Source organism: Bos indicus x Bos taurus, chromosome 11 (genome assembly GCF_003369695.1).
Source record: "Bos indicus x Bos taurus breed Angus x Brahman F1 hybrid chromosome 11, Bos_hybrid_MaternalHap_v2.0, whole genome shotgun sequence".
Taxonomy (NCBI): domain Eukaryota; kingdom Metazoa; phylum Chordata; class Mammalia; order Artiodactyla; family Bovidae; genus Bos; species Bos indicus x Bos taurus.
In genome coordinates, this window is record NC_040086.1 from 46,503,156 (window position 1) to 46,526,620 (window position 23,465).

Below are 23,465 nucleotides of genomic sequence, written 5' to 3' on the forward strand. Positions count from 1 at the left end.
AATCCCATGGACAGAGGAGCCTGGACAGAGGGCTACAGTCCATAGCTTGCCTTCTCAGAGAGGCTTCCCCTGACCACTTTCTCTAAAATCACACCCACCCCAGGTCCCTTGAAAACCTCATGCTTTTTCTTTCCCCTCTAGCACTTACTGCTGTCTGAAGTTAGTTTACTTGTTTCTTGTTCTTCTGATGTTCTTCTCCATAAGAACATCAGAGAGAGGTTTCCCTCATGGCCCAGTGGTAAAGAATCCCCTGGCCAATGCAGGAGACATGGGTTCAATCCCTGGTCCCACATGCTGCGGAGCATCTAAGCCCGTGCACCCATGTAACTACAGACCCTGTGCTCTAGAATCTGGGAACCACAGCTACTGAAACCCAAGCACCCTGGAGCCCATGCTCTGCAACCAGAGAAGCCATGGCAATAAAAACCCCGAGAACCACAAGAGAGTAGCCCCGCCTCTCCACAGCTAGAGAAAGCCCATGAAGAAACAAAGACCCAGCACAGCCAAAAATAAATAAAGAAATACATTTTTAAAAAGATCAGCAGGGACCTTCTGTGGCTTTCTCTGGAGGCTTGCCAGAAGAGAACCTTCTTCTGGTTCAGGTTAAGGGCATACAGGGTTAAGTCTACCCACATTGTCTGGATGAAGGTGCACACATAGGCACAGACTGGGGGTCACTGGGGTTGGGTGGGAACAAAGGTCCAGCCCCACTAATCCAGCTCAGCTCCTCATATGTGACCTCCGATTTTATGCAGATCAGAACCCGTCTGGCTTCTGTTAGCCTGAGTCACCGTTCTGGAAGCTGGGCTTGCCCACCTCCTTGCAGTGGCCAGCCCTGCGTGGGTATGTGGGAAGGCAGGCTGGGGCTCCTCCTCTCACCCTCCGCCAGGAATCGGGTAGGAGGGCGTGGTTCTGCCCTGGGAGGGGCTGGTGGCCCAGGTGTGGCCTGGCTGTGCCTCCTTCCTGTGTCGCCACTCCGTCTGGAGCCAGAGCCTGGAATACCTTGGAGGACCTCATCTTTCACCATGGCTTTAGGTAAGCTCCTTCTGCTTCTATTTTTCCATCTGAAACATGGGAATGAAAAGTATTTACCCAGTGCTCTCAGACTCTGAAGAGCAAGCTTCAAGGGGAATGTCAAGGGCATGGAGCTCCTGGCCTGTCTGAGAGACCTGGCCACCGTGTGGCAGCGGCCAACACGGGGAGACTGTGCAGATGTTCTGAGGCAGGGGCTGCAAACCCCGTGCATACTGAGTGAGCAGGCGGCCCAGGGAAGCATGCCTGTGTGAGAAAATAATCATGAAGTCCTTGGAGCCCATTGGTCATTTCCTACTGTCAATAGAGAGGTGGAAAACTGGAGAAATGTTTCTGTAAAGCATGAGAAAGAACATTGGGAGCTCAATGAGAAATACTAATACAATCCGGTCCTCAGCCATAGATCTGAGGGGTAATAGAGAAGGGCAGGGACTTGTAGAATTAGGGGCTGTCACTAGTCAGTACCAGCAAGTGGCTGGCCCATGAGAATGCAGGCCCAAGTGGCCACAACTTCTCATTTTTCTTTTTTCTTTTTTTGGGGGCGCCACATCATGTAGCATGTGGGATCTTAGTTCCCTAACCAGGGATCAAACCCACAACCCCTGCAGTGAAAACACGGAGTCTTAAGCACTGGACTGCCAGGAAAGTCTCAGAACTTCTCAGTTTTCCAAAAGAATTGGATATTCTGATGTTGTGATGTATAGCATTCTGGTTAAATGAAGCAGTAGTAGTAGTGTTAGTCGCTCAGTCGTGTCTGACTCTGTGACTCCACAGACTGTAGCTCACCAGGCTCCTCTGTCCATGGGATTGTCCAGTCAAGAATACTGGAGTGGATTGCTATTCCCTTTGCTAGAGGATCTTCCCGACCCAGGGATCGAACCCGGGTCTCCTGCACTGCAGGCAGGTTCTTTACTGTTTGAGTTACAGGGAAGTCCCAAAATGAAACAATAAAGAAAGCAAATAAAATATTCAGTCTATGAGCTACTGGTTTGCAACTTGTGGTTAAAACGTATATGGGGCGGAGAAAAGATATTAAGGTTGGTGGTCTGAAGATCCAGTTTTTAATTCTAAATTGGCCTCTAGTGGGTAACTTTTTTCTCCTTTCTGGATCTCACTTTCCTCAATGTCAAGAGGAGGCTGGCAAACTCAGGGTTTCAAGGACACGGTAATAACTAATACTTCCATAGCACTTGCTCCAGCTGGGCATTCTGCTGAACTGTTTACATGGTTTAATTCTCCCCATAACCACATGAGGAAGGACTACTATGGTTCACATTTTCAGAAGAGGAAACTGGGCCACAGAAAGGTTAAGTAATTTGCTCAAAGCAAGACAGCCAGTATAAGGGAACGAGCTGGGCCTGACAGCAGACAGTCTGTTTCCAAACCATGGAATATACTCTAGGGGCACAGATACCAAATGTTATCATGGAGGGAGAAATGCTTTGTAAACCACAGCCAGGATCCCTGAAGCAGCCGACCTCCCCCTTCCCCCAGAGGGTGTAACAGTCTCCAGTGGGCTATGTGAAATAGCATATGGTCTTGTGTATCTTTCAAATGTGTAAAGGAAGATGCAACTCCCAGGAACAGACAGTGATATACTATGAAGAAATCAGTATGCTTATAAATGGTTCATTCCAAAATATTTTCACCTGGCACATAGTAGATGTTAAATTAAAACTTGGTGCTAAAGTATAACTTGGATTGGATTGAATTCAAGCAACAAATGTATGTGAACCCAGTGAAGACATTGTGATTCCTGGGAGGAGGAACCCACATTCTCTAACACCTGGAGCATAGGTGGTACCACTGATGCCAACCAGAGAGGGCCCAGAAATAATCATGGTTTGACAGAAGAGCTGTAAAAGTGAGGAAAGAGACAAGGATGAAGATGGAACTGCCCTGTGTGTATTCTGTGCTACCCTGGACAAGCTATTAACTTCAGTGGAACTCTGTTTACACTGCTGACCTTATAGCTGATGCGTGTGAAGGAGGAGGAAGGGGAGGAAGAGGGGATTAAGATGATGACAATGAAAAAGTAAATATTTTCTACAACTTAAGTCTGAAAACAATTTCAGGCTACTAGATGGTGACCATGTCTTGATTACATAGTTTGAGGAAGTTAAATATGAATGGCTTAATTGAAAATTAACTTGATCAGAATGAGAGTGATTGATTAACACTGTATCTGCTATAGTCTCTTTTCTTGAGTGGAAGACTTACCATGGTTTTGGAGTACTCTAGCATGCTTTACTTACCTGTCTATTCATGTAGTAAAATGGACAGCATCTCTGCTACTAGGTTACTTGGCAAGGGATAATGATTGATATTTAATTGTGCCTGCAATTTGCAGCACTAGCTACCAGATGATGCCAGCACCTTCTAAAGTTTTCTTGTGTTAGTCATTCAACCTTTTCTGACTCTGTGACTCCATGGACTGTACCTTGCCAGGCTCCTCCATCTATGGGATCTCCCAGGCAAGAATATTGGAGTAGGTTGCCAATTTCCTTCTCCAGGGCATCTTCCTGTCCCAGGGATCAAACCTGGGTCTCCTGCACTGTAGGCAGATTCTTTACCATCTGAGCCACCAGGAAAGGTTTCTTAAGGGTGAGCAATCATCTGTTTTCCAGGAATTGAAATGTTCCCAGGATGCTGGGTTTTCAGTGGGGCTTCTCCAATGGCTCAGCAGGTAAAGAATCTGCCTGCCATGCAGGAGACACAGGAGATGCAGGTTTGATCCCTGGGTCAGGAAGATCCCCTGGAGAAGAAAATGAAAATCCATTCCAGTACTAGGAGCCTGGAGGACTATAATCCCATGGGTCAAATACAGTTGGATGAGACTAAGCACAGGGCTTTCAGTACTGAAACCAAGAATATCATGGAAAACCTAGGGAAACTGGCCATTCTAGTCCGTAACCAGGTAAAGAGGTTTCTCTTTAACCTATGTAAGGTTTTAGAATCATCCTTTCTTTACTAGCAAAAAAACCTCCTAAAATTTTCAAACAGGTATAGAATAAATCATTGCTCTATATGATGTGAGTTCAAACACATAGGGAACAGTGTAAGAACAAATATAATTCTTGTTCCTGTTAACTATGCGATGAAGCAGAGAGGAAAAGACATCACCTGGTTCTCTAACAGGACTGCAGTGTGGAGGAACTGGGTTCAAATCTTGGCTCAACCAAGATCTGGGGCAAGTGATTTAATTTGTCTGAGCCTTGATTTTTTAATTCTACAAAGTGAGTATATCCCCATCTTGAGAGTGTATCTCTCAAGGTGTATCTATACCCAGCTTGCTCAACTTTTGTATGTGTGTGTGCTCAGTCACTCAGTTGTATCTGTTTCTTTGTGACCCCATGGACTGTAGCCCACTAGGTTCCTCTGTCCATAGGATTTTCCAGGCAAGAATACTACCAGCACTTGGGCTTCCCTGGTGCCTCAGTTGGTAAAGAATCCACCTGCAATGCAGGAGACCTGGGTTCGATCCCTGGGTTGGGAAGATTTCCTGGAGAAGGAAATGACAACCTACTGGGAAATCCCATGGACAGAGGAGTCTGGCAGGCTACAATCCATGGGGTCACAAGAGTCAGACATGACTTAGCAACTAAATCACCACCAAAGAAGACCTGTAGAAAAGAGTAGAACACAGAGGCCAAAACACTGCAGGCGAGAAACAGAGTTGTTTCCTCCCCCAAGTTTTTGTCTCCTCTCTCCTCACCCTGCCTGCTGAGACTTAATTTACCACCAAAGCCCAGAAGGCGAGAGCAAACCAGTACCTTGGAAAACATGAAGAAAACTTAGATAAATAGTGGCTTTCAATGCAGATCCATATCAAACCCAGAAACTGCTGGAACAGAGATCATCTTGGAAAACTCTGAACCTCAAAAAGGACTCACAGTGAGTTTACCATTCGTATCTGGTGATAGGGTCCACACGGGGTCTCACTGATAAGATGGCTCCTTATGTCGACCTCACAAAGAATAAACCACAGTGATCCTTGAGACTGATCAAATTGCCCAAATGGCATCCTGTTATCCCACTGGTGCTTATCTTCTCAAAGCTGTGAGACCACCAGATTCCAGACCTCCGGCTACATGAACACCCCTTCAGAGAATTTTTCACTGCTTCTAAGTCACGTCAGTCGTGTCCAACTCTGTGTGACCCCATAGACGGCAGCCCACAGGCTCCCCGTCCCTGGGATCCTCCAGGCAAGAACACTGGAGTGGGTTGCCATTTCCTTCTCCAATGCATGAAAGTGAAAAGTGAAAGTGAAGTCGCTCAGTCGTGTTCGACTCCTAGCTACCCCATGGACTGCAGCGCACCAGGCTCCTCCATCCATGGGATTTTCCAGGCAAGAGTACTGGAGTGGGGTGCCATTGCCTTCGAATTTTTCACTGGTGGGGTATAAAAGGATTCTGTCAGAAGGGACTTCCAGTCTTTTGATTTAGGATAAGGGCTGAATGTCAGGCTGCTGTAACTGCTTCTTGTGGGAGAGGGGTGACATAGATGACATGGGGATGAGATAAGAAAAGGCAGGAATGTGGGTCAAGGGGATCTGTGTGGGGTCCAAGTTTTTGATAATCTGAGTGAGTTCGAAGTAGCTCGTGGATAGTTCAGTTGGTGAAGTCTTGTAAGCAATCCTGAAGAAATTTTGAAAAAAGACGCATTAATCTTGGGCCAAAAGTTAGAAAAAGGGTTAAGTAGAAGGAGAGGACCTAGAACAGGCAGGACGCAGGACATCCAATTCCAATTGCTTACCCAGTTTTCCCATGAGTTATTGAGGTTGTTGGCGTGTTCTTGAGGCCCTGTTTGTCAGATTTATTGCTGCTTCCTTTACAAAGCCTGATTTATTGGTGTAGAAGCAGCAGACTTCCTCCAAAAATAGGCACAGGCCTCCTTTTTCTGCTGCGAGGAGGTCTAATCCTCTTCTGTTTTGGAGGATCATGGCTACCAGGGAATCTAGCTGGTTTTGGATAGTGATAAGGCTGTTAGGTATTTCTTCTAGGCTGTGAGTTTAGAAAGGCTTTGATAGTAATTTGAAGGAGTTGTGAGCCCTGCGGTCCCTGTCCCAATCCCAGCGGCTATTCCTAAACTGATTGATAGAGGAATGAGTTGAATTTCCAGTCTGGGTCGGTTATGAGTTAGTGGGATAGGAAGGGTCGGATTGTTAGGAGCAATAGAAATATCTGGGGCCAGATATAGCAGGGTGCATGTTCCTGTCCAGTTAGTGGGAAGACATAAATAAGCAGTGGTTCCACATAGGAAAAATATTCCAGGAGTAAGAAGACAACAGTTGAAATTGATAGCAAATAGGAGTCTTTCTGGGAACTTGTTAGTAGTCTCTGAAACTGACAGTGAATTTGCCAGTGTAACCCCTTCAAGAGGAGTATTTACACCATACACAGAAGGGAGTTTTCCTGGCAAAGTAAGAGAATGTCCTGCAGTTCCTGAGACATGATAGACAGATCGGCCTGAAAGGAAAGAGAGATGTGAAGTGTGATTACAGAGGTGTGGCGGCATAGTTCCTAGCTGAGGGTAAGAATTTTCTATAGAGTTTTGTCTGGAAAAACAGAAAGGACCGTGTTGTTGTAGACAAACAACAGAAGTGGTGGGTGTTAAGGAGCAGTTACCAGGCTAGATCAGAGGGTGGGCTTGGGATAGTAACAGAGACTTTGAATTTTGAGAGAAGGTCTCTCCCAAGAATAGGAGTGGGGCATTTTGGGAGTATGAGAAAAGAGTGGGAAAATGGGGTATCTTGAAGTGTGCAAGGTAGAGGCTCAGTTATTCATGGTATAGATACTAAACCATCAACCCCTATAGCAGAGACCTGAGAGACCTTGGTTTTTCTGGAGTAGGCAGGCATAGAAGAGTAAGTGGCCTCTGTGTCAATGAGAAAGGAGATCGGCTTACCTGCCACTGTAAGAGTTACCCTGGGCTCCATAGACGTGATGAGAGTCGGAGGGTGGGGCCCTGGGCACCTTCAGTCTTCAGTGGTGAGTCAGGAGGTTGGGCAGAGCTGGGTCAGAGGACTCCTGGTTGGGACCAGGAGGGAATGTCCAGATCCCTAGAGGGGGATTTGGGTGGTCAACTTTCCAATGTCCCTTTATGCACAGCTGGGACATGGACTGGGAGGGGGCCTTGGCTTTAGGTATGAGCGGGCCCAGTGGCCTTCTTTGCCGCATTTGAAGCAGGGCCCAGGTGGCTTCCTTTCTTTGTTGGTTAATGGAGGCTTGGAGCTATGTAGGGCAGTGGCTAAAAGGTGGTATGTGGCCTGATCTCTTTGGGCCTTCTCTAGCTTTGCCTGTTCTTCCCAGTTATTGAAAATCTTAAAGACTAAATTTAAAAGGTCTCTTCTGCCTTTTTTAGTTTCTTTCAGATATCTGGGGGTGACTGGGAAATAAAATGGGTGTTAAGGACAATGGTGCCCTCTGCTGAAGTGGGGTCTAATTTTGTATATTTTTGTAGGGCTTCCATTAACATGTCTAGAAATTGTGCCAGGTTTTCATCCAGTCTTTGAGTTATTTCCTGGAGCTCATCAAAGTTGATGGCTTTATGCCCCGCCTTTTGAAGGCCCACAGTGAGGTAACCAATCATATGATTACAGGCTGCTCATCCAGGTCTCCTTGCCTGATAATCCCAGTTGGGATCATCTTGGGGGCAGCCCTTGCCCCTAAGGGCTTAGTGTCTGTCCTGTGTATCTCATCAGCATGTGCCTGAGAGATGTGCCATACAAGTATGGCAAGAGTGGAGGAAAGGATGATGTAAATATCATGCCAGGTTAAGTCATAAGACTGGGTAAGATACTTGAATTCTTTTAGATAATTATCAGGATCTGAGGAGAAGAAGCCAAGACGCTTTTCAATCTGAAATAGATCTGTAAGGGAGAATGGCGCATGAACCCGAACAATGCCTTCTGCTCCAGCTACTTCCGGTAAAGGGAGGAGTTGGGTAGGGGAAGGAGAGGGGTCCTGCAGTGAAGTTTCCTGTTTAAAGTTGTTCGGGACCAGTAAGGTGAGGGGATCTAGGGAGGTTAGGGTAAAGCCTTGGGACCCTCAGGGTAGAGGGTGGGGCTGAGGTCTCAGAGCTTATCCCAGGCACAGTCTGGGGAGGGGTGTTGGGAGCTATGGTTGGCCAAGGCCTGCTCTTGAGAAGGAAAGAGGGAGGGAGGACAGGTGGAGGTTGTGGAGCTGGATCTGGAGCAGCTGCAAGGTGATTGAGAGTGATGGCCGATGGCCGGGGATGGCAGGGGGGCGGGGCGGGGGGGAAGGGGGTTGGGGCAGGGGCGGGGGAGTTGGCCTATGGTCAGAAGGGTCGAAGGAAGAAGAAAAATCTGAACAGGGGTCACGAGACATTGTATTAGGAGGATGTTGCCCAGAGTGGGTGAAGAGTATTTAAGAAGTACAACAGGATTCCCCGAGAGAGCATCGAGAGCAGAGAGTGAAGAAAACCTGAACACAAGGGATTTCTAACCACTTGGCAATGCAGCGGCAGAAGCTATGGAGGTCCGGAGAAAATTACACTTGGCCATTGGGAACCTGTCATCAAGCCTGTATTGCAGCCAGACAGTGTTAGAATAGTAAATAAGTCTTCTTGGTCTTATCTCCCCTTGGAAGCCCAAGGCTTTTAGGTTTCAGAGAAGGAATCCTAGAGGAGTAGATTTTGAGGGCTGGGATTGAGAATTTCCCATTGTGGCCGAATAGGAAGGTTAGCCAAGGGTGAGAGAAAGCGAGGAGAAAGGTCTGAGAGAAGAGGCATCCCTGTTCTCAAGACTTTCTCAGAGAGTAATTTAAAAAGACCCTGATGCTGGGAGAGATTGAAGGTGGGAGGAGAAGGGGATGACAGAGGATGAAATGCTTGGATGGCATCACCGACTCAGTTGGTGATGGACAGAGAGACCTGGCTCGCTGCAGTCCACGGGGTCGCAAAGAGTAGGACATGACTGAGCAGCTGAACTGAACTGAATGACAGTCTGCTTTGAAACGGGCGTCCCCTATTTCAAGGTCAGATGGGGCACAAGGCCGACAGCCCGAGGGCCTAGGGATCCTCCCGCCTAGGGCTAGGACTTGGAAATGAGGCAAGAGAGAGGATACAAGAGAATGGGATTTCACTCACCCTTGTTACCAACGGATGAAATGTGGGCTGGTGTGTGCACATCAGTCCAACAAGGCAAGTGCAAAGTCCCGTCCCAGAGCTCTTCTCAGTTTCTCAGCAAGGTCCAAGGGAGGGGACCATCAGAGGTGGGCTTGGGAGAGGAGCCCATCCAGTTGCAGTGAATCTTGCCTCCTGGGTTTTCGCACCAGAATGTAAGGCAAGGGCAGAGAAAAAGAGAGAGAGCTGGGCAGTCAGGCAAGAAGAGGGAAATTTATTACAGGGAAAAGAGAGGGTGACTGGCCCTTAAGGAGAACCAGCGTCCTCCTTTTCTGACGGAGTCCTTATACCCCACCAATGAAAAACTCTCTGAAGGGATGATCACGTAGTTGGAGGTCTGGAATCTGGTGGTCTCACAGCTTTGAGAAGATAGGCACCAGTAAGATAAGAGGATGCCATTTGGGCAATTTGGTCAGTCTCAAGGATCACTGTGATTTATTCTTTGTTTGCGAGGTCGACATGACGAGCCGTCTTATCAGTGAGACCCCATGTGGATCCTATCATCTGGGAGGGCAACAGGCTTCTTATAAATCAGCAATCAGTCTCAGCTGGCTTTATGCACAATCTCCTGACCTTCACCAGCTGGTCACTGTGATGGCTGCTGTTTGGTGGACAGAGATGCTCAGGAGAACACTTGTCTCCAAACCTGACCTGCTGCTCTTGTTTTGTTATTGTTTAGTCGCTCAGTCATGTCTGACTCTTTGGAACCCCATGGACTGTAGCCCGCCAGGCTCCTTTGTCCTCGGGATTTCTCAGGCAAGAATACTGGAGTGGGTTGCTATTTCCTTCTCCAGGCGATTGTCCCATCCCAGGGATTGAACCCACATCTCCTGCATTGGCAAGCAGGTTCTTTACCATTGAGCCACCTGGGAAGCCTGACCTGCTGCTGTAGGGAGCTTCTTCTAATCAGCTATTAAAATTGGTTAAAACTAACTTGGCTGCCTGGCAGGGCTGGGTAGGTGGAGACCGACCAAGAGAGGACAGCAGATTACACTATGGGGACTTGTTTTTCTCGTCCTTTTCCTCTGCTTTGTATTCAAGCATTTACTCATCTCTTGGAGAGAGTAACCGGAGTCTTTGTTCTATTATCTTAGGAAAACTTTACAAGGTTTGGACAATAGTGCTGACTGTATTGTGTATGCCCTGTACCACTCAGGCATTCAAGAATTAGCTGAAGATTTGAAATATGAGATTAAGTCAAAGGTGCACACCTGAACACCCAAAGCCAGCAGCTTAAATGTTTCCCAAGAGTCCTTGGATTGACAACAAAAACAACTCCAGGAGACACAGCTGAAAATTCACATCAAGATTCATTGACATTGCCTGATAAACTGGATTTGTCAGTAGGCATCCCTTTTTGCACTTCCCAGGCAGCGCTAGTAGTAAAGAACCTGACTGCCAATGCAGGAGACATAAGAGACAGGGGTTTGATCCCTGGGTTGGGAAGATGCCCTGGAGGACGGCATAGCAGCCCACTCCAATATTCTTGCCTGGAGAATCCCATGGACAGAGAAGCCTGAAGGGGTACAATCCACAGAGTCGCAAAGAGTTGAACATGACTGAAGCAACTGAGCATGCACGCACCTTGCTTTTTTGCAAGGGGGATGGGACCCATGTGGTGAGACATTTGGGCTACAGAGGAGGAAGACCGGAGTCAGGAAATATGAAGACAATTTCTCTCTAGAAAGACTGAAGAGCTGTCAAATCTCCCTGTACCTTTTGGGTGCTGGAGACAGCAAGATCCCATCTCTTCCCCAACTTATTCAGTGAGATGGATGGCTTGAAATCACCCATGGTGGGCACGTACACCCAAGAAGTTGGCCAGCGCTACAAGTCAGAAGGACACCTTTGGAGATTCTGCTGTCAGCACCCACTGCCAAGATCTGTGTCACCCCACTGTTTCAGGCTCAGTCACCCCCAAGCTCAGTCCAACCCTGGTCCATCTGGTCACTATTCCTAGGTTGATCTTAATAAGACAAATCTGACACTGTCACCCTCTGATTCAGTTTCCTTTTAGATAAATGCCCTGCTCCTTGCAGAGGAATTAAAATTCCTTCCTCTCTGACTCCTGCTCACCTTTTCAACCACTTCTATCAGGCAGACTCGTGGGGCTCAGGGGTGGAGAAGGACACAGTTTGTACTTTATCTCCCACTGAGTAGGAGAGACCCGCCCCACCTTAAACAACCCAGGTTTGGGCTGGGACCTAAATGGAGCAGCCTGCACAGTTCCTGAAACCCAGTTCTGAGTCATCTCAAGCCCTGTTTGGGTGAAGTTACCTGGGGCTGCAGTACCCTTGACCTTGGTGCCCAGCAGAAGCACCAGGTTCCATCCCTGGTATGGGAAGATCCCACATATTGCAGAGCAACTAAGCCCGTGCACCACGACTACTGAACCCGAGCTCTAGAGCCCAGGAGTTGCAACTACTGAAGCCTATGTGCCCTAAAGCCCATGCTCTGCAATAAGAGACGCCACCGCCATGAGAACCCCATGTCTCACAACTAGAGAGTAGCCCCTGCTCTCTGCAACTAAAGAAAAACCCACTCCGCAACAAAGACCCAGCTCAGCCAAAAAGAAAGAAATATGTTATTTTTAAAACACACTATTTTAACCATATTTAACTGTATATTTCAGTAGCACTAAGTATATTCATTCCAAAAAAATTTCCCATGCTTCATCACTGTCAACCCCCTCCTTAGACCCCCTGCTCCAGACAACTGAGAATCTTCTCATTATAGTTTTACCTTTTCTAGAATTTTATATACATGAAATGGTACAGTACATTGTCTTTTGTACTTCTTTCATTCATCGCCAAGTTTTGGAGGTTCATCCATGTTGTTGCATGTATCAGTATTTTTCTTCTTTTTATTGCCCAGCAGTGTATCAGAGGATAGGGCTTCCCAGGTGGCTCCGTGGTAAAGAACCCACATGCCAATGCAGGAGACACAACTTTGATCCCTGGGTCAGGAAGATCCCCTGGAGAAGAAAAGGTAACCCACTCTAGTATTCTTGCCTGGGAAATCCCATGGACGGAGGAGCCTGATAGGCAAAGTCCATGGGGATGCAAAGAGTCGGACATGACTTAGTGGCTAAACAACAACAACAACAATATCATAGGATAACTACAGTTTGTCCACTCATCCACTGATGAACATTTGGAGTGTTTTCAGATTTGGGCTGTTAAGAATATGTGGCTATGAATAATGTTGCTATAAACATTTGCATACAAAAAAAGTGAAGTGTCTCTGAGGGCATACATTACCCAGAGCCTCAAGCTACAGTGTCCAACAGTTAATAAAAGTAATCAGCATACGCAAGACAGTATGTGCAAAAGAGAAAAAGAGACAATAGAAGGAAACCCAGCGGGGATTCAAATGATGAGTCAACTGGAGAAGCCTTTGTAAGAACCTGAAGGAATAACAGGATCAAAGGTGTCAAAGACAAGATTGCAATTTTTGGCAGAGAACTAGAAACTCTATAAAAAAAAAAAAGGAAGCAACTGGAAATCCTAGAACTGAAAGATGCCATTAACTGAAACTGAGAAAGAGTTCTCATATATAGGATACTTCCCATGTGGGCAGACTGCCCTGAACACTTTACAGGCATCCACAATGAAGGTTCACCCGTGTGGTCTCCGTGGAGCCTGTCTCGGGTCACTCTTAGGACACAGATTTCACCTGAATGTCCTGTTTCCCTTGAAGTGGGTCTTAGTTATTTCTGTTGTCACTGGTTATAATAGCAGGGCAGGGCTTGGCATGTAGCAGGCACCAGTTATAGCGGTGATGTCTGCAGCTGGGAGGGAAGCTCGGGGTGCTGATGGGGGAGGCAGAGTCCACTCTCTGGCATGGTCATTAACCTCAACTCAGGAAGTGGAGTGAAGGCTGAGCACCAGAAGCGAGACTACATGTAGTCAGAGATGCCGGTAGGGGCTGGCTTCCCAGGTGGAGCTAGTGGTAAAGAACCCTACTGCCAATGCAGGAGATGTAAAAGATGCGGGTTTGATCCCTGGGTTGGGAAGATCCCCAGAGGAGGGCATGACAACCCACTCCAGTATTCTTGCCTTGGAAATCCCACAGACAGAGTAGTCTGGCAGGCTACAGTCCATGGGGTCGCAAAGAGTCAAGACACAACTGAGCAACTAATACACACAATGGATAAGGAAACAGATCCAGAGAGCCCTGGCTCGTTGCCTGGGAGCCCCAGTCCTAAGTGACTCCACTGCCCAGCCCCAGGGACTCCTACCCCCCTGCCCAGACAGGGCCTACATGCTGTTTCATTCCACTCGGGGAGGTGACACAATTTTTGCAGAAATGTTGCATTTGCTCTGAAAGAAGAGCTCTTTAAAGATCTGAGAAAGTTCATTTGCAAACTTCCTCTTTAAAAAAACATTTTTATCAAGACATAACTGACTTATGAGGTACAAATGACATAGGAAATGGCAACCCACTCCAGTATTCTTGCCTGGGAAATCCTATGGACAGAGGAGCCTGGCGGGCTACAGTCTTTGGGTCGAAAAAGAGTTGGACATAACTTAGCATAAACAGCAACAATTGATGTATTACATTATGGGAGTTTCAGATGTACAACACAGTAATACAATTAATTTTTTGCTTTTGCTCGTGATGAGAACTTTTAAGATCCACTCTCCTAGTAACTTTCAAATATGTCATGCAGCCTTCCTTTTTCACAGATTTTACCCTCATTTGAACACAACCTCTGATGGGATGGCTGAAAATAAAGTCAGACTCCTCAAGATCTGCTGCTGTAATAGGGTGTCCCTTGGGTGGGAACCAGGAGACCTGGATTTCTGGCTGTACCTTGCCATGGACGAGCTGTGTGACCTTGGGCAGATGTCTTTGCTTCTCTGGGTCTTCTTCAGAAACAAGGATGGGGTGAGGCAGGATGATGCTGAGTGCCCATCAAGTTCTCAAATGCCACAATCTGTCCTTCTGCACTAGAGGTCCATCCTCCTACCATTGAGATCATGTAGGACCCACTTCAACTCTTCTCTGTCCATAAAGAGGAATATACTTTCCTTTTCCCTGTCTAGAATGTAGGAAGAAAGGAAGTTAATGTTTCTGAATGCCTACTCTGACCCAGAACTTTCACCTTCCAATCAACCAATCTCCCTCCTTCCCTCCATTTCCACTTCCTTTCCCACATTCCTTTGTTCCTTCCTCCCTCTCACATTCCTTCTCTCCCTGTACCCATAAGGATGACATAATCAATCTCATTCTGAGTATGAAGAGGTAGAAGCAGAGACCCAAACAAATGATTGGTTCCAGGTCACACAGGTGGCAAACAGCACGTGCCAGAGGCAGTTTGGGATTCATTTCCATCCCAAATGGGATGTGGAGTTCATCCCATTTTCCCAAGACCCTAACTTCAAAGACATGGATAACAGGAATAGAGTTGGTTTCAAAGTCCCCTGGCAGGAAGTTTACTCTAGAACAGGAGAAAGCAAGCCTCGGGCCAAATCCAGCCACCACCTGTTTTGTAAATAAAGTTGTCCTGGAAACCAATTAGCTTGTGGGTTTGCAGATTGGCTGAGCTTCCCCAGTGGCTCAGTGGGGAAAAATCTGTCTGCCAATGCAGGAGACACGGGTTTGATCCCTGGGTCAGGAAGGTCCCCAGGAGGAAGAAATGGCAACCCGCTCCAGTATGCTTGCCTAGAGAATCCCACGGACAGAGGAGCCTGGTCGGCTGCAGACCGTGTGGTCATAAAGAGTCAGACACGACTTAGTGCCTGCACACATGCACACATTACAGATTGTCTAAGATTGCTTGTCAACTATGACAGGCGAGTAATAATGATGTATGGCCCCAGAAATCCTAAAATGTTTGCCATCTAGTCTTTGTCTGACAGAGTATTTGCCAGCCCCTGGTCCAAGGTCCAACAAGGCCGCCCCTCTTTCAAAGAACACAAAGTGGCCTGAGTCTCGGACGTGCACTGGGAACCCTGCCACTTGGCTTCTTACAAGAGGGGGACATTTCTACTCACATCCAGTTTTTCAAAGCTTCAGGATACCTGTCGGGCAGATGAGGGGCTTGAGTTTTCATTGTGCCCTTCTTCCCAGGAACTGGGTGAAGGGGAAATAGAAATCTCGATTTTGGGGAAATTGCACAGAGGAAAAGGGGAGGGAATGGGTTACGACATCCCATTGCGACACTCGGCAGAGTTGAAAGTGACAACAGCAAGGTTTCTCGTTTTGGAAATGTGCAGGCGTTTCCGTTCGTTTTCGTGGGACAGGCGCCCGCAGCCCGGCTGGGTGAGCGACTCTTTTCTTTATAAGCAGCTCCTCTGGGTCTGAAATGGCAGTCCCCCATCGCCTCGAGGTCACAGGATGGACATCTACATCCACGGTTACCTAATCTGTCTTCTCCTCTTCCTGTTCCGTTCAGAAACAGCCTGCCACCCCTTGGGAAAGAGACGCTGCGAGATGCAAGCCTTCAGGTAAGGCTGACCCCAGGGAAGTGGGGCTGGAGGGATAGAAAAGCGAGGCAGGACACAGCTGTCTGGGGCTGCCCTGGGTTTGGGCTTGAAAGTGAAGTGAAGTGAAGTGAAGTGAAGTCGCTCAGTCGTGTCCGACTCTTTGCGATCCCATGGACTGTAGCCTACCAGGTTCCTCTGTTGGTGGGATTTTCCAGGCAAGAATACTGGAGTGGGTTGCCATTTCTTTCTCCAGGAGATCTTCCCCACCCAGGGATTGAACCTGGGTCTCCCGCATTGTAGACAGACGCTTTACCGTCTGAGCCATTAAGCATCCATTAATAATTAAGGTTAGGGTTAGCTGCCTAAGGTTAGCTAACTAAGGTTGGCTGCCACATCTGTGATCTTTGGCACTTGTATTTAAAAATCTCCCAGATGTGCAAAGCTTGGCTGGAAGCCTGACTTACTTGCCCAGGGGCTCAGGCATCTTGGTGACATAAACGTGCCCAGAGCCATGCTGAGGCTAAAGCCTGGGAGAGTGCTCTGGACAAAGAAACAAAGAGGGTCACTGTGGACAGGACACAGCCCAGAGTTCCAGACTGATGGTTAACAACGCCTGGTTGTGTTGGTACATTAGAGGGTCCAGCTCCCCTGGGGCCTCAGTTTCCCCATCTGTGACCTGGGGTGAATTCTAACCCTACCTGCATTATAAGATTTTGAAAGCCAAAGGCACGGAAAACATTGTGAGTGTTTTGTGAGCAGTAAAGTGTCTGAAAACTATTGTGGTAGGCAGGGGTTTCAGTCGTGTCTGACTCTCAGCGATCCTATGGACTGCAGCCCATCAGGCTCCTGAAAACTATTACGATGATTAAAAACTGGGTCAGGAATGTGGTGAGGTGTCACCATCCCTGCTGTAAAAATAGCAGGCTGTGATGGTGATTAAAACAGAGTGCTGTCTTCATGTGGCCTTTGGGCTCCGATGTCCCAGGACTTGTCGGGATGACCTCACCCTCCAGCTCTCAAAACAGTGTCACACAAAACACTGTCACAATGTTATCTGTGCCTTTGGCTTTCACAACCTTGTAATGCAGGTAGGGTTAGAATTCACTCCAAGTCACAGATGGGGAAACTGAGCCCCCAGGGGAGCTGGACCGCCTGATGTACCAACACAATCAGGAACTGTTAACCATCATTCTGGAGCTCTGGACTGTGTCCTGTCCACAGCGCCCCTCTCTGTTTCTTCTTGCCTGAGGCTACAGGCTGGGACTCTGTGTGCCTGTGTGGGTCCCAGAGAAGCCCCTCCCCTTCCCAGGGGTCTGCCTTGACCTCCTCCCATTGGCTGGGATCTCCAGAAGGCCTCTAGAAAGGAACATTTAATCCTTTCAGATGGAATTCAACTCATCCAGGAGCTAAGAATAGTCATGAAAGGTCAAAAGCTCATTCCAGCCAAGAACTTTACGGTTTGACTGACCCCCTCTCTCTGAGCTCATGGGCTCTTCAAGGTCACCTGATGAGACAGGTGTTGCCAGGCCCCTTTCACAGGTGAGGAGATGAGGCACAGGTCCAAGGTCATGCTGGGGGATGGGGGCAGCAGGGAGTGAAGTGTCCACATCCTGGCTGGGGCCCTGTTACTCCATCTCACAGCTACAAGCCCTGCTCTCAGACAGAGAGGCTCTTCACCAAGAAGAAAAAACAGGGAGCCAGAAACAGGCCACAGGGTGAACTGGAAGGGAAGCTGACTTGTCAGTAGGGAACAGACTTTGGGGACAAGTCTTCATGGTCTAAGGCTTGGAGTGAGTTAGCTGCAATGGGGCCTCACCCTTGAAGCTTCTAGCTCTGTGCTGTGGGGGCCACTAATCTCAGATGACTCTTGAGATTTTCATTTAAATTCATAAAAACATACAAGAAAATAAAAAATTGGGGACTTTCCCTGGTGGTTCAGGGGTTAAGACTCTGTGCTTCAATGCAAGGGGTGTAGGTTTAATCCATGGTCTGGGAACTAAGATTCCACATGCTGTGTGACCAAAAAAAAAAAAAAAAAAATTAGAAAATATGCAGATCCTCAATCATACCACATTTCAAGACCTCAATAGCTGCATGTCTCAATAGCTGCAAGTGATTGATGGCTACCATATTGGATGGTGCAGACAAAGAACATGTCTACACCCAGGAAGTTTATTAATGGTCCTAATCTAGAGTCTGCTTTGCTGAAGTAGGAGGTGGCTGCTTGGGAAGCTGAGGATGAGAAACAAGGTGAGAAGAGGGGTAGAAGGCAGGCACATGGCCTACCAGATCTGGGATTTGGGTCTGTCTCTTAACCAGTGTTGACCTCAGACTTCACAGTCATGCTATGGGTGTGTTTAATTCCACACCCTTGGGAGAAAACTGAACACACTCTGGGGAATACAGAGAAGGGGCTGGGCACTCAGCAGCTGTCCACTATAGCTGGGTCCTTCTGTTTTTCAGGATCTGGGATGTCAACCAGAAGATCTTCTACCTGAGGAATAACCAATTAGTTGCTGGATACTTGCAAGGACCAAATACTAAATTAGAGGGTGAGTGGTGGCCAGGAAGGTCAATGCTGAGTGGGCACCGGTCACTTTGCCCAGGAGTTTGCAGCATTGTGGCTTGACCCTGGGAATTTTAGGTACCATGTCTTAATCCCTGTTGGTTCTTTGTGGCCACGTTTGAAGCTAGAGAGGCCTGGCCACTGAAGGACACATATGAGGGGAGCCTCAAGAAGATAGAAAAGGTAGAACCTAGGTTGGGAGCCACCACCTATGGACACCATGATCCCCGGGCCATAAATGGGAGGGCAGGGCCCAGAAGGCAAGACCAGCCCTTTTCTTCCTCTAGTGCCTGGGAAGCCCGTGTTTCTGTGTGTTCAAACTCTCACTCCCACCTAAAACTAATACACCATCCACAGGCTGGGTTATATCTCTTAATCTTGGACACCACATTGAGTCATATTCCAGATCCATGTCAACCTGGATGAATTTGAACAAGGTTCACTCACTCTGTTCCTTGGTTTTCCCCTTAGTAAGAGAAGGGCAATTGGTTGATAGGATATGGGTTTCTTCCAGCACCAGCCCTCTAGGATGTTTTCACGTCCTTGTTGGGTAGTCTGGTATAGTAGAATGGCATGATCCCCATTCTTGTTCTCTGCCCCTTCCTCACTCTAAAGGGTGTGAGACCCACTTTTCCTGTCCTCTGGTAACTCTCCGAATAAGGATGTTAAAGCACAGAGAAACAGAGGTCTTCACTCCCAATGAGTGCATGGAGACCACCACGGGAAAAAAATGGGTTCAAACCCACCCAGGCTTCTGTGGACCAAGCCGTGGGGCCCCACTCATGATATCATGTACTGGGCCCCATGGGCAGCACACCTGTGGACCTAGAGGACAGGGGTCCTGGGGAAGGGGGTGTGTGCATGTGGTCAATCATGTCCGATTCTTGTGATCCCATAGACTGTAGCTCACTAGGCTTCTCTGTCCATGAGATTTTACAGGCAAGAGTACTGGAGTGGCAACGTTGCCATTTGCTCCTCCAGGAGATCTTCCCAACCCAGGGATAAAACCCTTGTCTCTTGCGTTACTGCATTGGCAGGTGGATTCTTTACTACTGAGCCACCTGGGAAGTCCAGGGAAAGAAGGGAAGGGTAGCAATCACTTGGAGCAGAATTTAGGCACCTTGGTCCTTGAGGAATAGCTAGATAATGTGCTTGGTTTAATCTTCTGTTTGGATCCTGACCAAGAAGATGGGGTCTCACTGTCCTTCTGACCTTGGGGTTTTAATCTGCTTGTTTTTTCAGTTGCTAGGTTGTATTTGACTCTTTAACAACCCCATGGATGGTAGCCTTCCAGGTTCCTCTGTCCATGGATTGCCTAGGCAAGAATATTGGAGTGGGTTGCCATTTCCTTCTCCAGGGGATCTTCCCGACGTGGGCATCAAACCCTTGTCTCCTGAATTGCAGAAGTATTCTTTACCACTGAGCCACCAGGGAAGCCCAGGATTTTAGTTAGGGGAACAGAAAAGTCCCCAGGGAGAGTCCAGCCTGCTGTGTCTTCTCCATCTCTGCCTCCTCTTCTCTACAACCTGAACTTCCCCTTTGTTCTTCCCCAGAGAAGATAGATGTGGTACCCATCGAACCCCATACTATGTTCCTGGGGATCCATGGGGGGAAGCTGTGCCTGGCCTGCGTAAAATCTGGAGATGAGATCAAGCTCAAGTTAGAGGTAAGGACCTGCCTCAGACAACAACCATCCCCAAACTCAGTGTCTTAAAACAAGCACAGCGTGTTCTTTCTCATGATTCTGGGGGTTGACTAGGATCAGCTGAGCAGATCTGTGCCCCATGGCGTAACTGAGTTCCCTCCTGCAGCCACATTCAGCAGGGAGCTTGGCTGGGGCTCATCCTCCAGGTTCTCCTTCCACACGGTCTCACTGATTTCAGTTGTCAGCTTAAGCTTCCTTACAGAATGGTGGTTGGTTTCCAAGAGGGATAACTCCAAAAAGGCAAGCCTTAGTGTGCAAGCACTTACTAAACTTTTGTTTGTATCATACCATTAATGTCCAGTTAACTAAAGCTTGCCATGTGGCTAAGTCTAGCCTCAATGAGAGAGGGGGTTTCCAGGATGAGGACACCAGGAGGCATGGCTCCTTTGGGGACCTCAGCCTCTGTGTGTTACTCTCTTGCCCAAGGGCCACTAACCCACTTGGACTTGCCCTCTTCCAGTAAAGCCAACCTTTGGGACCATTCTTTTCCAGCCCTTATCTACTCGAATCCATGAGTTGGCATTCCCTTCTAGGGCCTTGTGCACCTGTGCAACATTAATGGGCTATCAGCCCTGGAAAAAGAGAGCTTTCTATCAGGGGACTGTTGGACGAAATCTTAACCCAAATGAGAGTGGCTGTAACTGTGGCATTGTCCTTTCTGTCCACTAGTGAACAGGCACTTTAGTGGAAAGTGACTGCCTGCTTTGTGTGGAGTAGCAATGACCAGGATATTGTAAATAATGTGGACTGCCATACCCTTCCCAGCTGCTGCACTCTCCCGTCTCTCAGAGGTGCAGACATGACAGAGTCCAGCCTCCACAGGCCTTGGTCTCTGTTGATGGGACCATGTGCTTGTCAAACATATTGACCCAAGGCTACAGTGGCCAGATGTCCCCAAATCAAGGTGTAAGCATGGGACAACCTTCTTGTATCAGGCTGTCCTGAGACCCAGGACACTTTTGCCAGGCCAGTATTTCCCCAGCACTTACTCTGGGCAGCCAGATGGCCAGGTGGGCTGCAAGGACCTTTATGCTCCTCTGCCCTCACTTGCTTCTTCTTGACTTCCAGGCCGTGAACATCACTGACTTGAACCAGAACAGGGAGCAGGACAAGCGCTTTGCCTTCATCCGCTTCGACAACGGGCCCACCACCAGCTTTGAGTCAGCTGCCTGCCCCGGCTGGTTCCTCTGCACATCACTGGAGGCCGACCAGCCCGTGGGCCTCACCAATATGCCCACAGAGGCCCTCAAGGTCACCAAGTTCTACTTCCAGCAGGACTAGTCATGGTGCTCAGCCTTTCCTGTCCCCAGTCCCAGCACGTCCATGACTCCAGAGATGCCTGTCCACTCTGCTCAGGGTCTCCTGGGTGTTGTGGGGCTCAGCAGGGTGCCGTTGGCTGGGGGGACCTTCAGAAGGAGGTACAAGAGCCCTGGGAACAAGACCCAGTCTCCAACCTCCTCCGTTCACCCAGCCTTCCTCCACCCAGCCTCCCTCCACAAGGTCTTTTTAAAGTGCAGATGGAACCCCAGTCCTACTCAAAACCCTCAGGGTGGCCCGTGTCTTCAGGATAAAGTCCACACCCTGTGGCCAGCTCCAGTTCTGCCTCCTTTCTCACCCCAGATCCCCAGGCGCTCACTTCCCTCCCCCTAAGCGGCTTCCATTTTCTGTTTTGCAAAGTGGTGCTACTCCAGGGGCAAGATTTTTAGGGTCTGTAGCAAAATGGGAAATAAGGATTTCCTGGTATCTTTTTCTTTTTTAAAAAAAAATTCTTAGTATCTTTTTGTTAAATTAAACCAACTTTGAAAGAGAGTCTTTTATTTGGAAATTATGTCCTTTCTGGAAGGGAGTAGAATATTAAAATAGTCCCATGTTTAGGAAGTGATGTTGAAAGGAGATGATAGCATTTCCTTTTTTATCTCTTATTTTTGTGATGCCCTAACCTGTACCTGGGTTGGGAATATCCCCTGGAGAAGGGAATGGCCACCCACTCCACTCTTATTGTCTGGAAATTTCCATGGACAGGGGAGCCTGGAGGGCTACAGTCCATGTGGTCGCAAAGAGTCGGATACCACTGAGCAATTAACGCTTTCACTTTTCAACCTGTAACAATGAAAAGTTGGCATAATGCGTTGGTCTCCTAGTTTTTGTTTTTTTTCTGGAATGTTCTGGGATGTCTAGAACCTCTGGCCCAGGCCCTGAGCACGCCCTCCACTCCAGACCTCCTGCAGCTCCCTGCAGTGCTGTCCCCCTGCCCCCCGCCACCCCCCACAACCCTTTCATCAAAAGTCCCCCTGCTCCCAAGACACCACACAAATGTGGCTTCTCCTGACCTCCCGGGAGGAATGAATCACTCCTTGACTATTTTAGCACTTCTGATTCCCTGAGACTTGTTTGGAAGATGTGCCCCTGTCTGTCTCCTCACCAGCCTGTGAGCCCCTGGGAGCAGCGACTGTGACCTCCCCCGTCTCAGGTCTCCCCTGGGGCCGAGCACACAGCCTGGCCTCAGCAGGTGCTCAGTGAATGTGTGTTGTATATGTTGAGTGGAAAGTGTCCTGTTCTCTGTGACTTAAGCTTTGTTTTAAGATAAAAACTTGAAACCTCATCATCTGTGGCCTTGCTGAGCTTGGGGCAAAGAGAACTGGAAGTGGGGGTGGGTTAAGGACAGGTCTTTTAAACCCCTGGGATGGGCCTGGCTACCTCTCCTGAGTCCCTTTCTCCTGGGGTCTCACTCTCCTTGGAGAACAGAAGAGCAGATCTCTCTGCTAGAAGGTTGCAGAAGCATCATCCACAATAGCCCCCAACTATAAACAACCTAAATGCCTACCCCAGAAGAATGAACACATGGGGATTTCCCTGGTGGTCCAGTGGGTAAGACTTCACACTTCCAGTGCATGGGGTCCAGGTTCCATCCCTGATCAGGGAACTAGATCCTACATGCTACAATGAAGATCGAAGACCCTGCATACCACAACTAAGACCGAGTGCAGCCAAATAAATAAATAGATATAAAATTATTAAAGAAAAGAGTTAACACGTAAATCATGTACACATAAAATTATTCATGTACATTCATACATGTATAGTCATTCATACATACTCAATTCACATAAATCATGTACATTCATACATCTACATTCATTCATACACACTCAACAGCAAAGAAAATGGATAAAACAAAATTGGCTGTGATCACAAGATGGGTGAATCTTATAGACATCATGTGGGGTTTAAGAATCACAAAAGTATGCTGAGAGCACAATTTCATTTATATAAAGTTCAAAACAGACAGATGGAGTGGTTGTGCAGAGGGCTGCAGAAAGAGTTGTGCCCACTAAGAGCAGCAAGGATGCGCTACCTGAAAGCTGGGCAGTGGCCAGAGAGGCCAGGCAGCATGCTATCTCTTGGCATGGATGTGGTTGGGGGCTTTCTGTGTGTATGGTATATTCACAGTTTTGAAATGCCTAAAAATAAAAAACCTTGCCCCCCCCCCACCTCCATCCTGGTATGTTAAGGGAAGGGGGCATCTGGGAAATGGTGAGATTAACAGGTGGAGGACTTCCCTGGTGGCTCAGTGGTAAAGAATCTG

General features: G+C 48.0%; 1 protein-coding gene and 1 long non-coding RNA gene across 4 annotated transcripts; one reads left to right on the top strand and one right to left on the bottom strand.

Moving 5' to 3' along the window:
* Positions 1-940: 940 nt before the first annotated feature.
* IL1RN (interleukin 1 receptor antagonist) lies at positions 941-22,481 on the top strand. Of its 3 annotated transcripts, none has more exons than XM_027555463.1 (5): positions 941-1,035; positions 15,578-15,629; positions 18,072-18,160; positions 19,728-19,840; positions 20,948-22,481. In XM_027555463.1, the coding sequence occupies exons 1-5, from the start codon at positions 1,026-1,028 to the stop codon at positions 21,158-21,160; spliced, it is 477 nt and encodes a 158-aa protein (XP_027411264.1). In that variant the 5' UTR covers positions 941-1,025; the 3' UTR covers positions 21,161-22,481. The 3 variants fall into 3 exon arrangements, with proteins under 3 accessions (XP_027411264.1, XP_027411266.1, XP_027411265.1); XM_027555465.1 differs by lacking the exon at positions 941-1,035 and adding an exon at positions 15,351-15,444; XM_027555464.1 differs by lacking the exon at positions 941-1,035 and having other exon boundaries at positions 15,401-15,629.
* On the bottom strand, positions 13,549-15,307 carry LOC113901274. The gene is made up of 2 exons (XR_003513380.1): positions 15,177-15,307; positions 13,549-14,221 (listed from the first exon to the last, which is right to left on the bottom strand). It is a non-coding gene; the product is annotated as an uncharacterized LOC113901274 (long non-coding RNA).
* Positions 22,482-23,465: the final 984 nt, after the last annotated feature.

Excerpts from the sequence above, each read along its gene's own strand:
- IL1RN (XM_027555464.1), top strand. The coding sequence starts at position 15,520 with ATGGACATCTACATCCACGGTTACCTAATCTGTCTTCTCCTCTTCCTG. Across the intron at positions 15,630-18,071 it reads TGCGAGATGCAAGCCTTCAG|GATCTGGGATGTCAACCAGA; the intron begins GTAAGGCTGACC and ends TCTGTTTTTCAG. Across the intron at positions 18,161-19,727 it reads ACCAAATACTAAATTAGAGG|AGAAGATAGATGTGGTACCC; the intron begins GTGAGTGGTGGC and ends GTTCTTCCCCAG.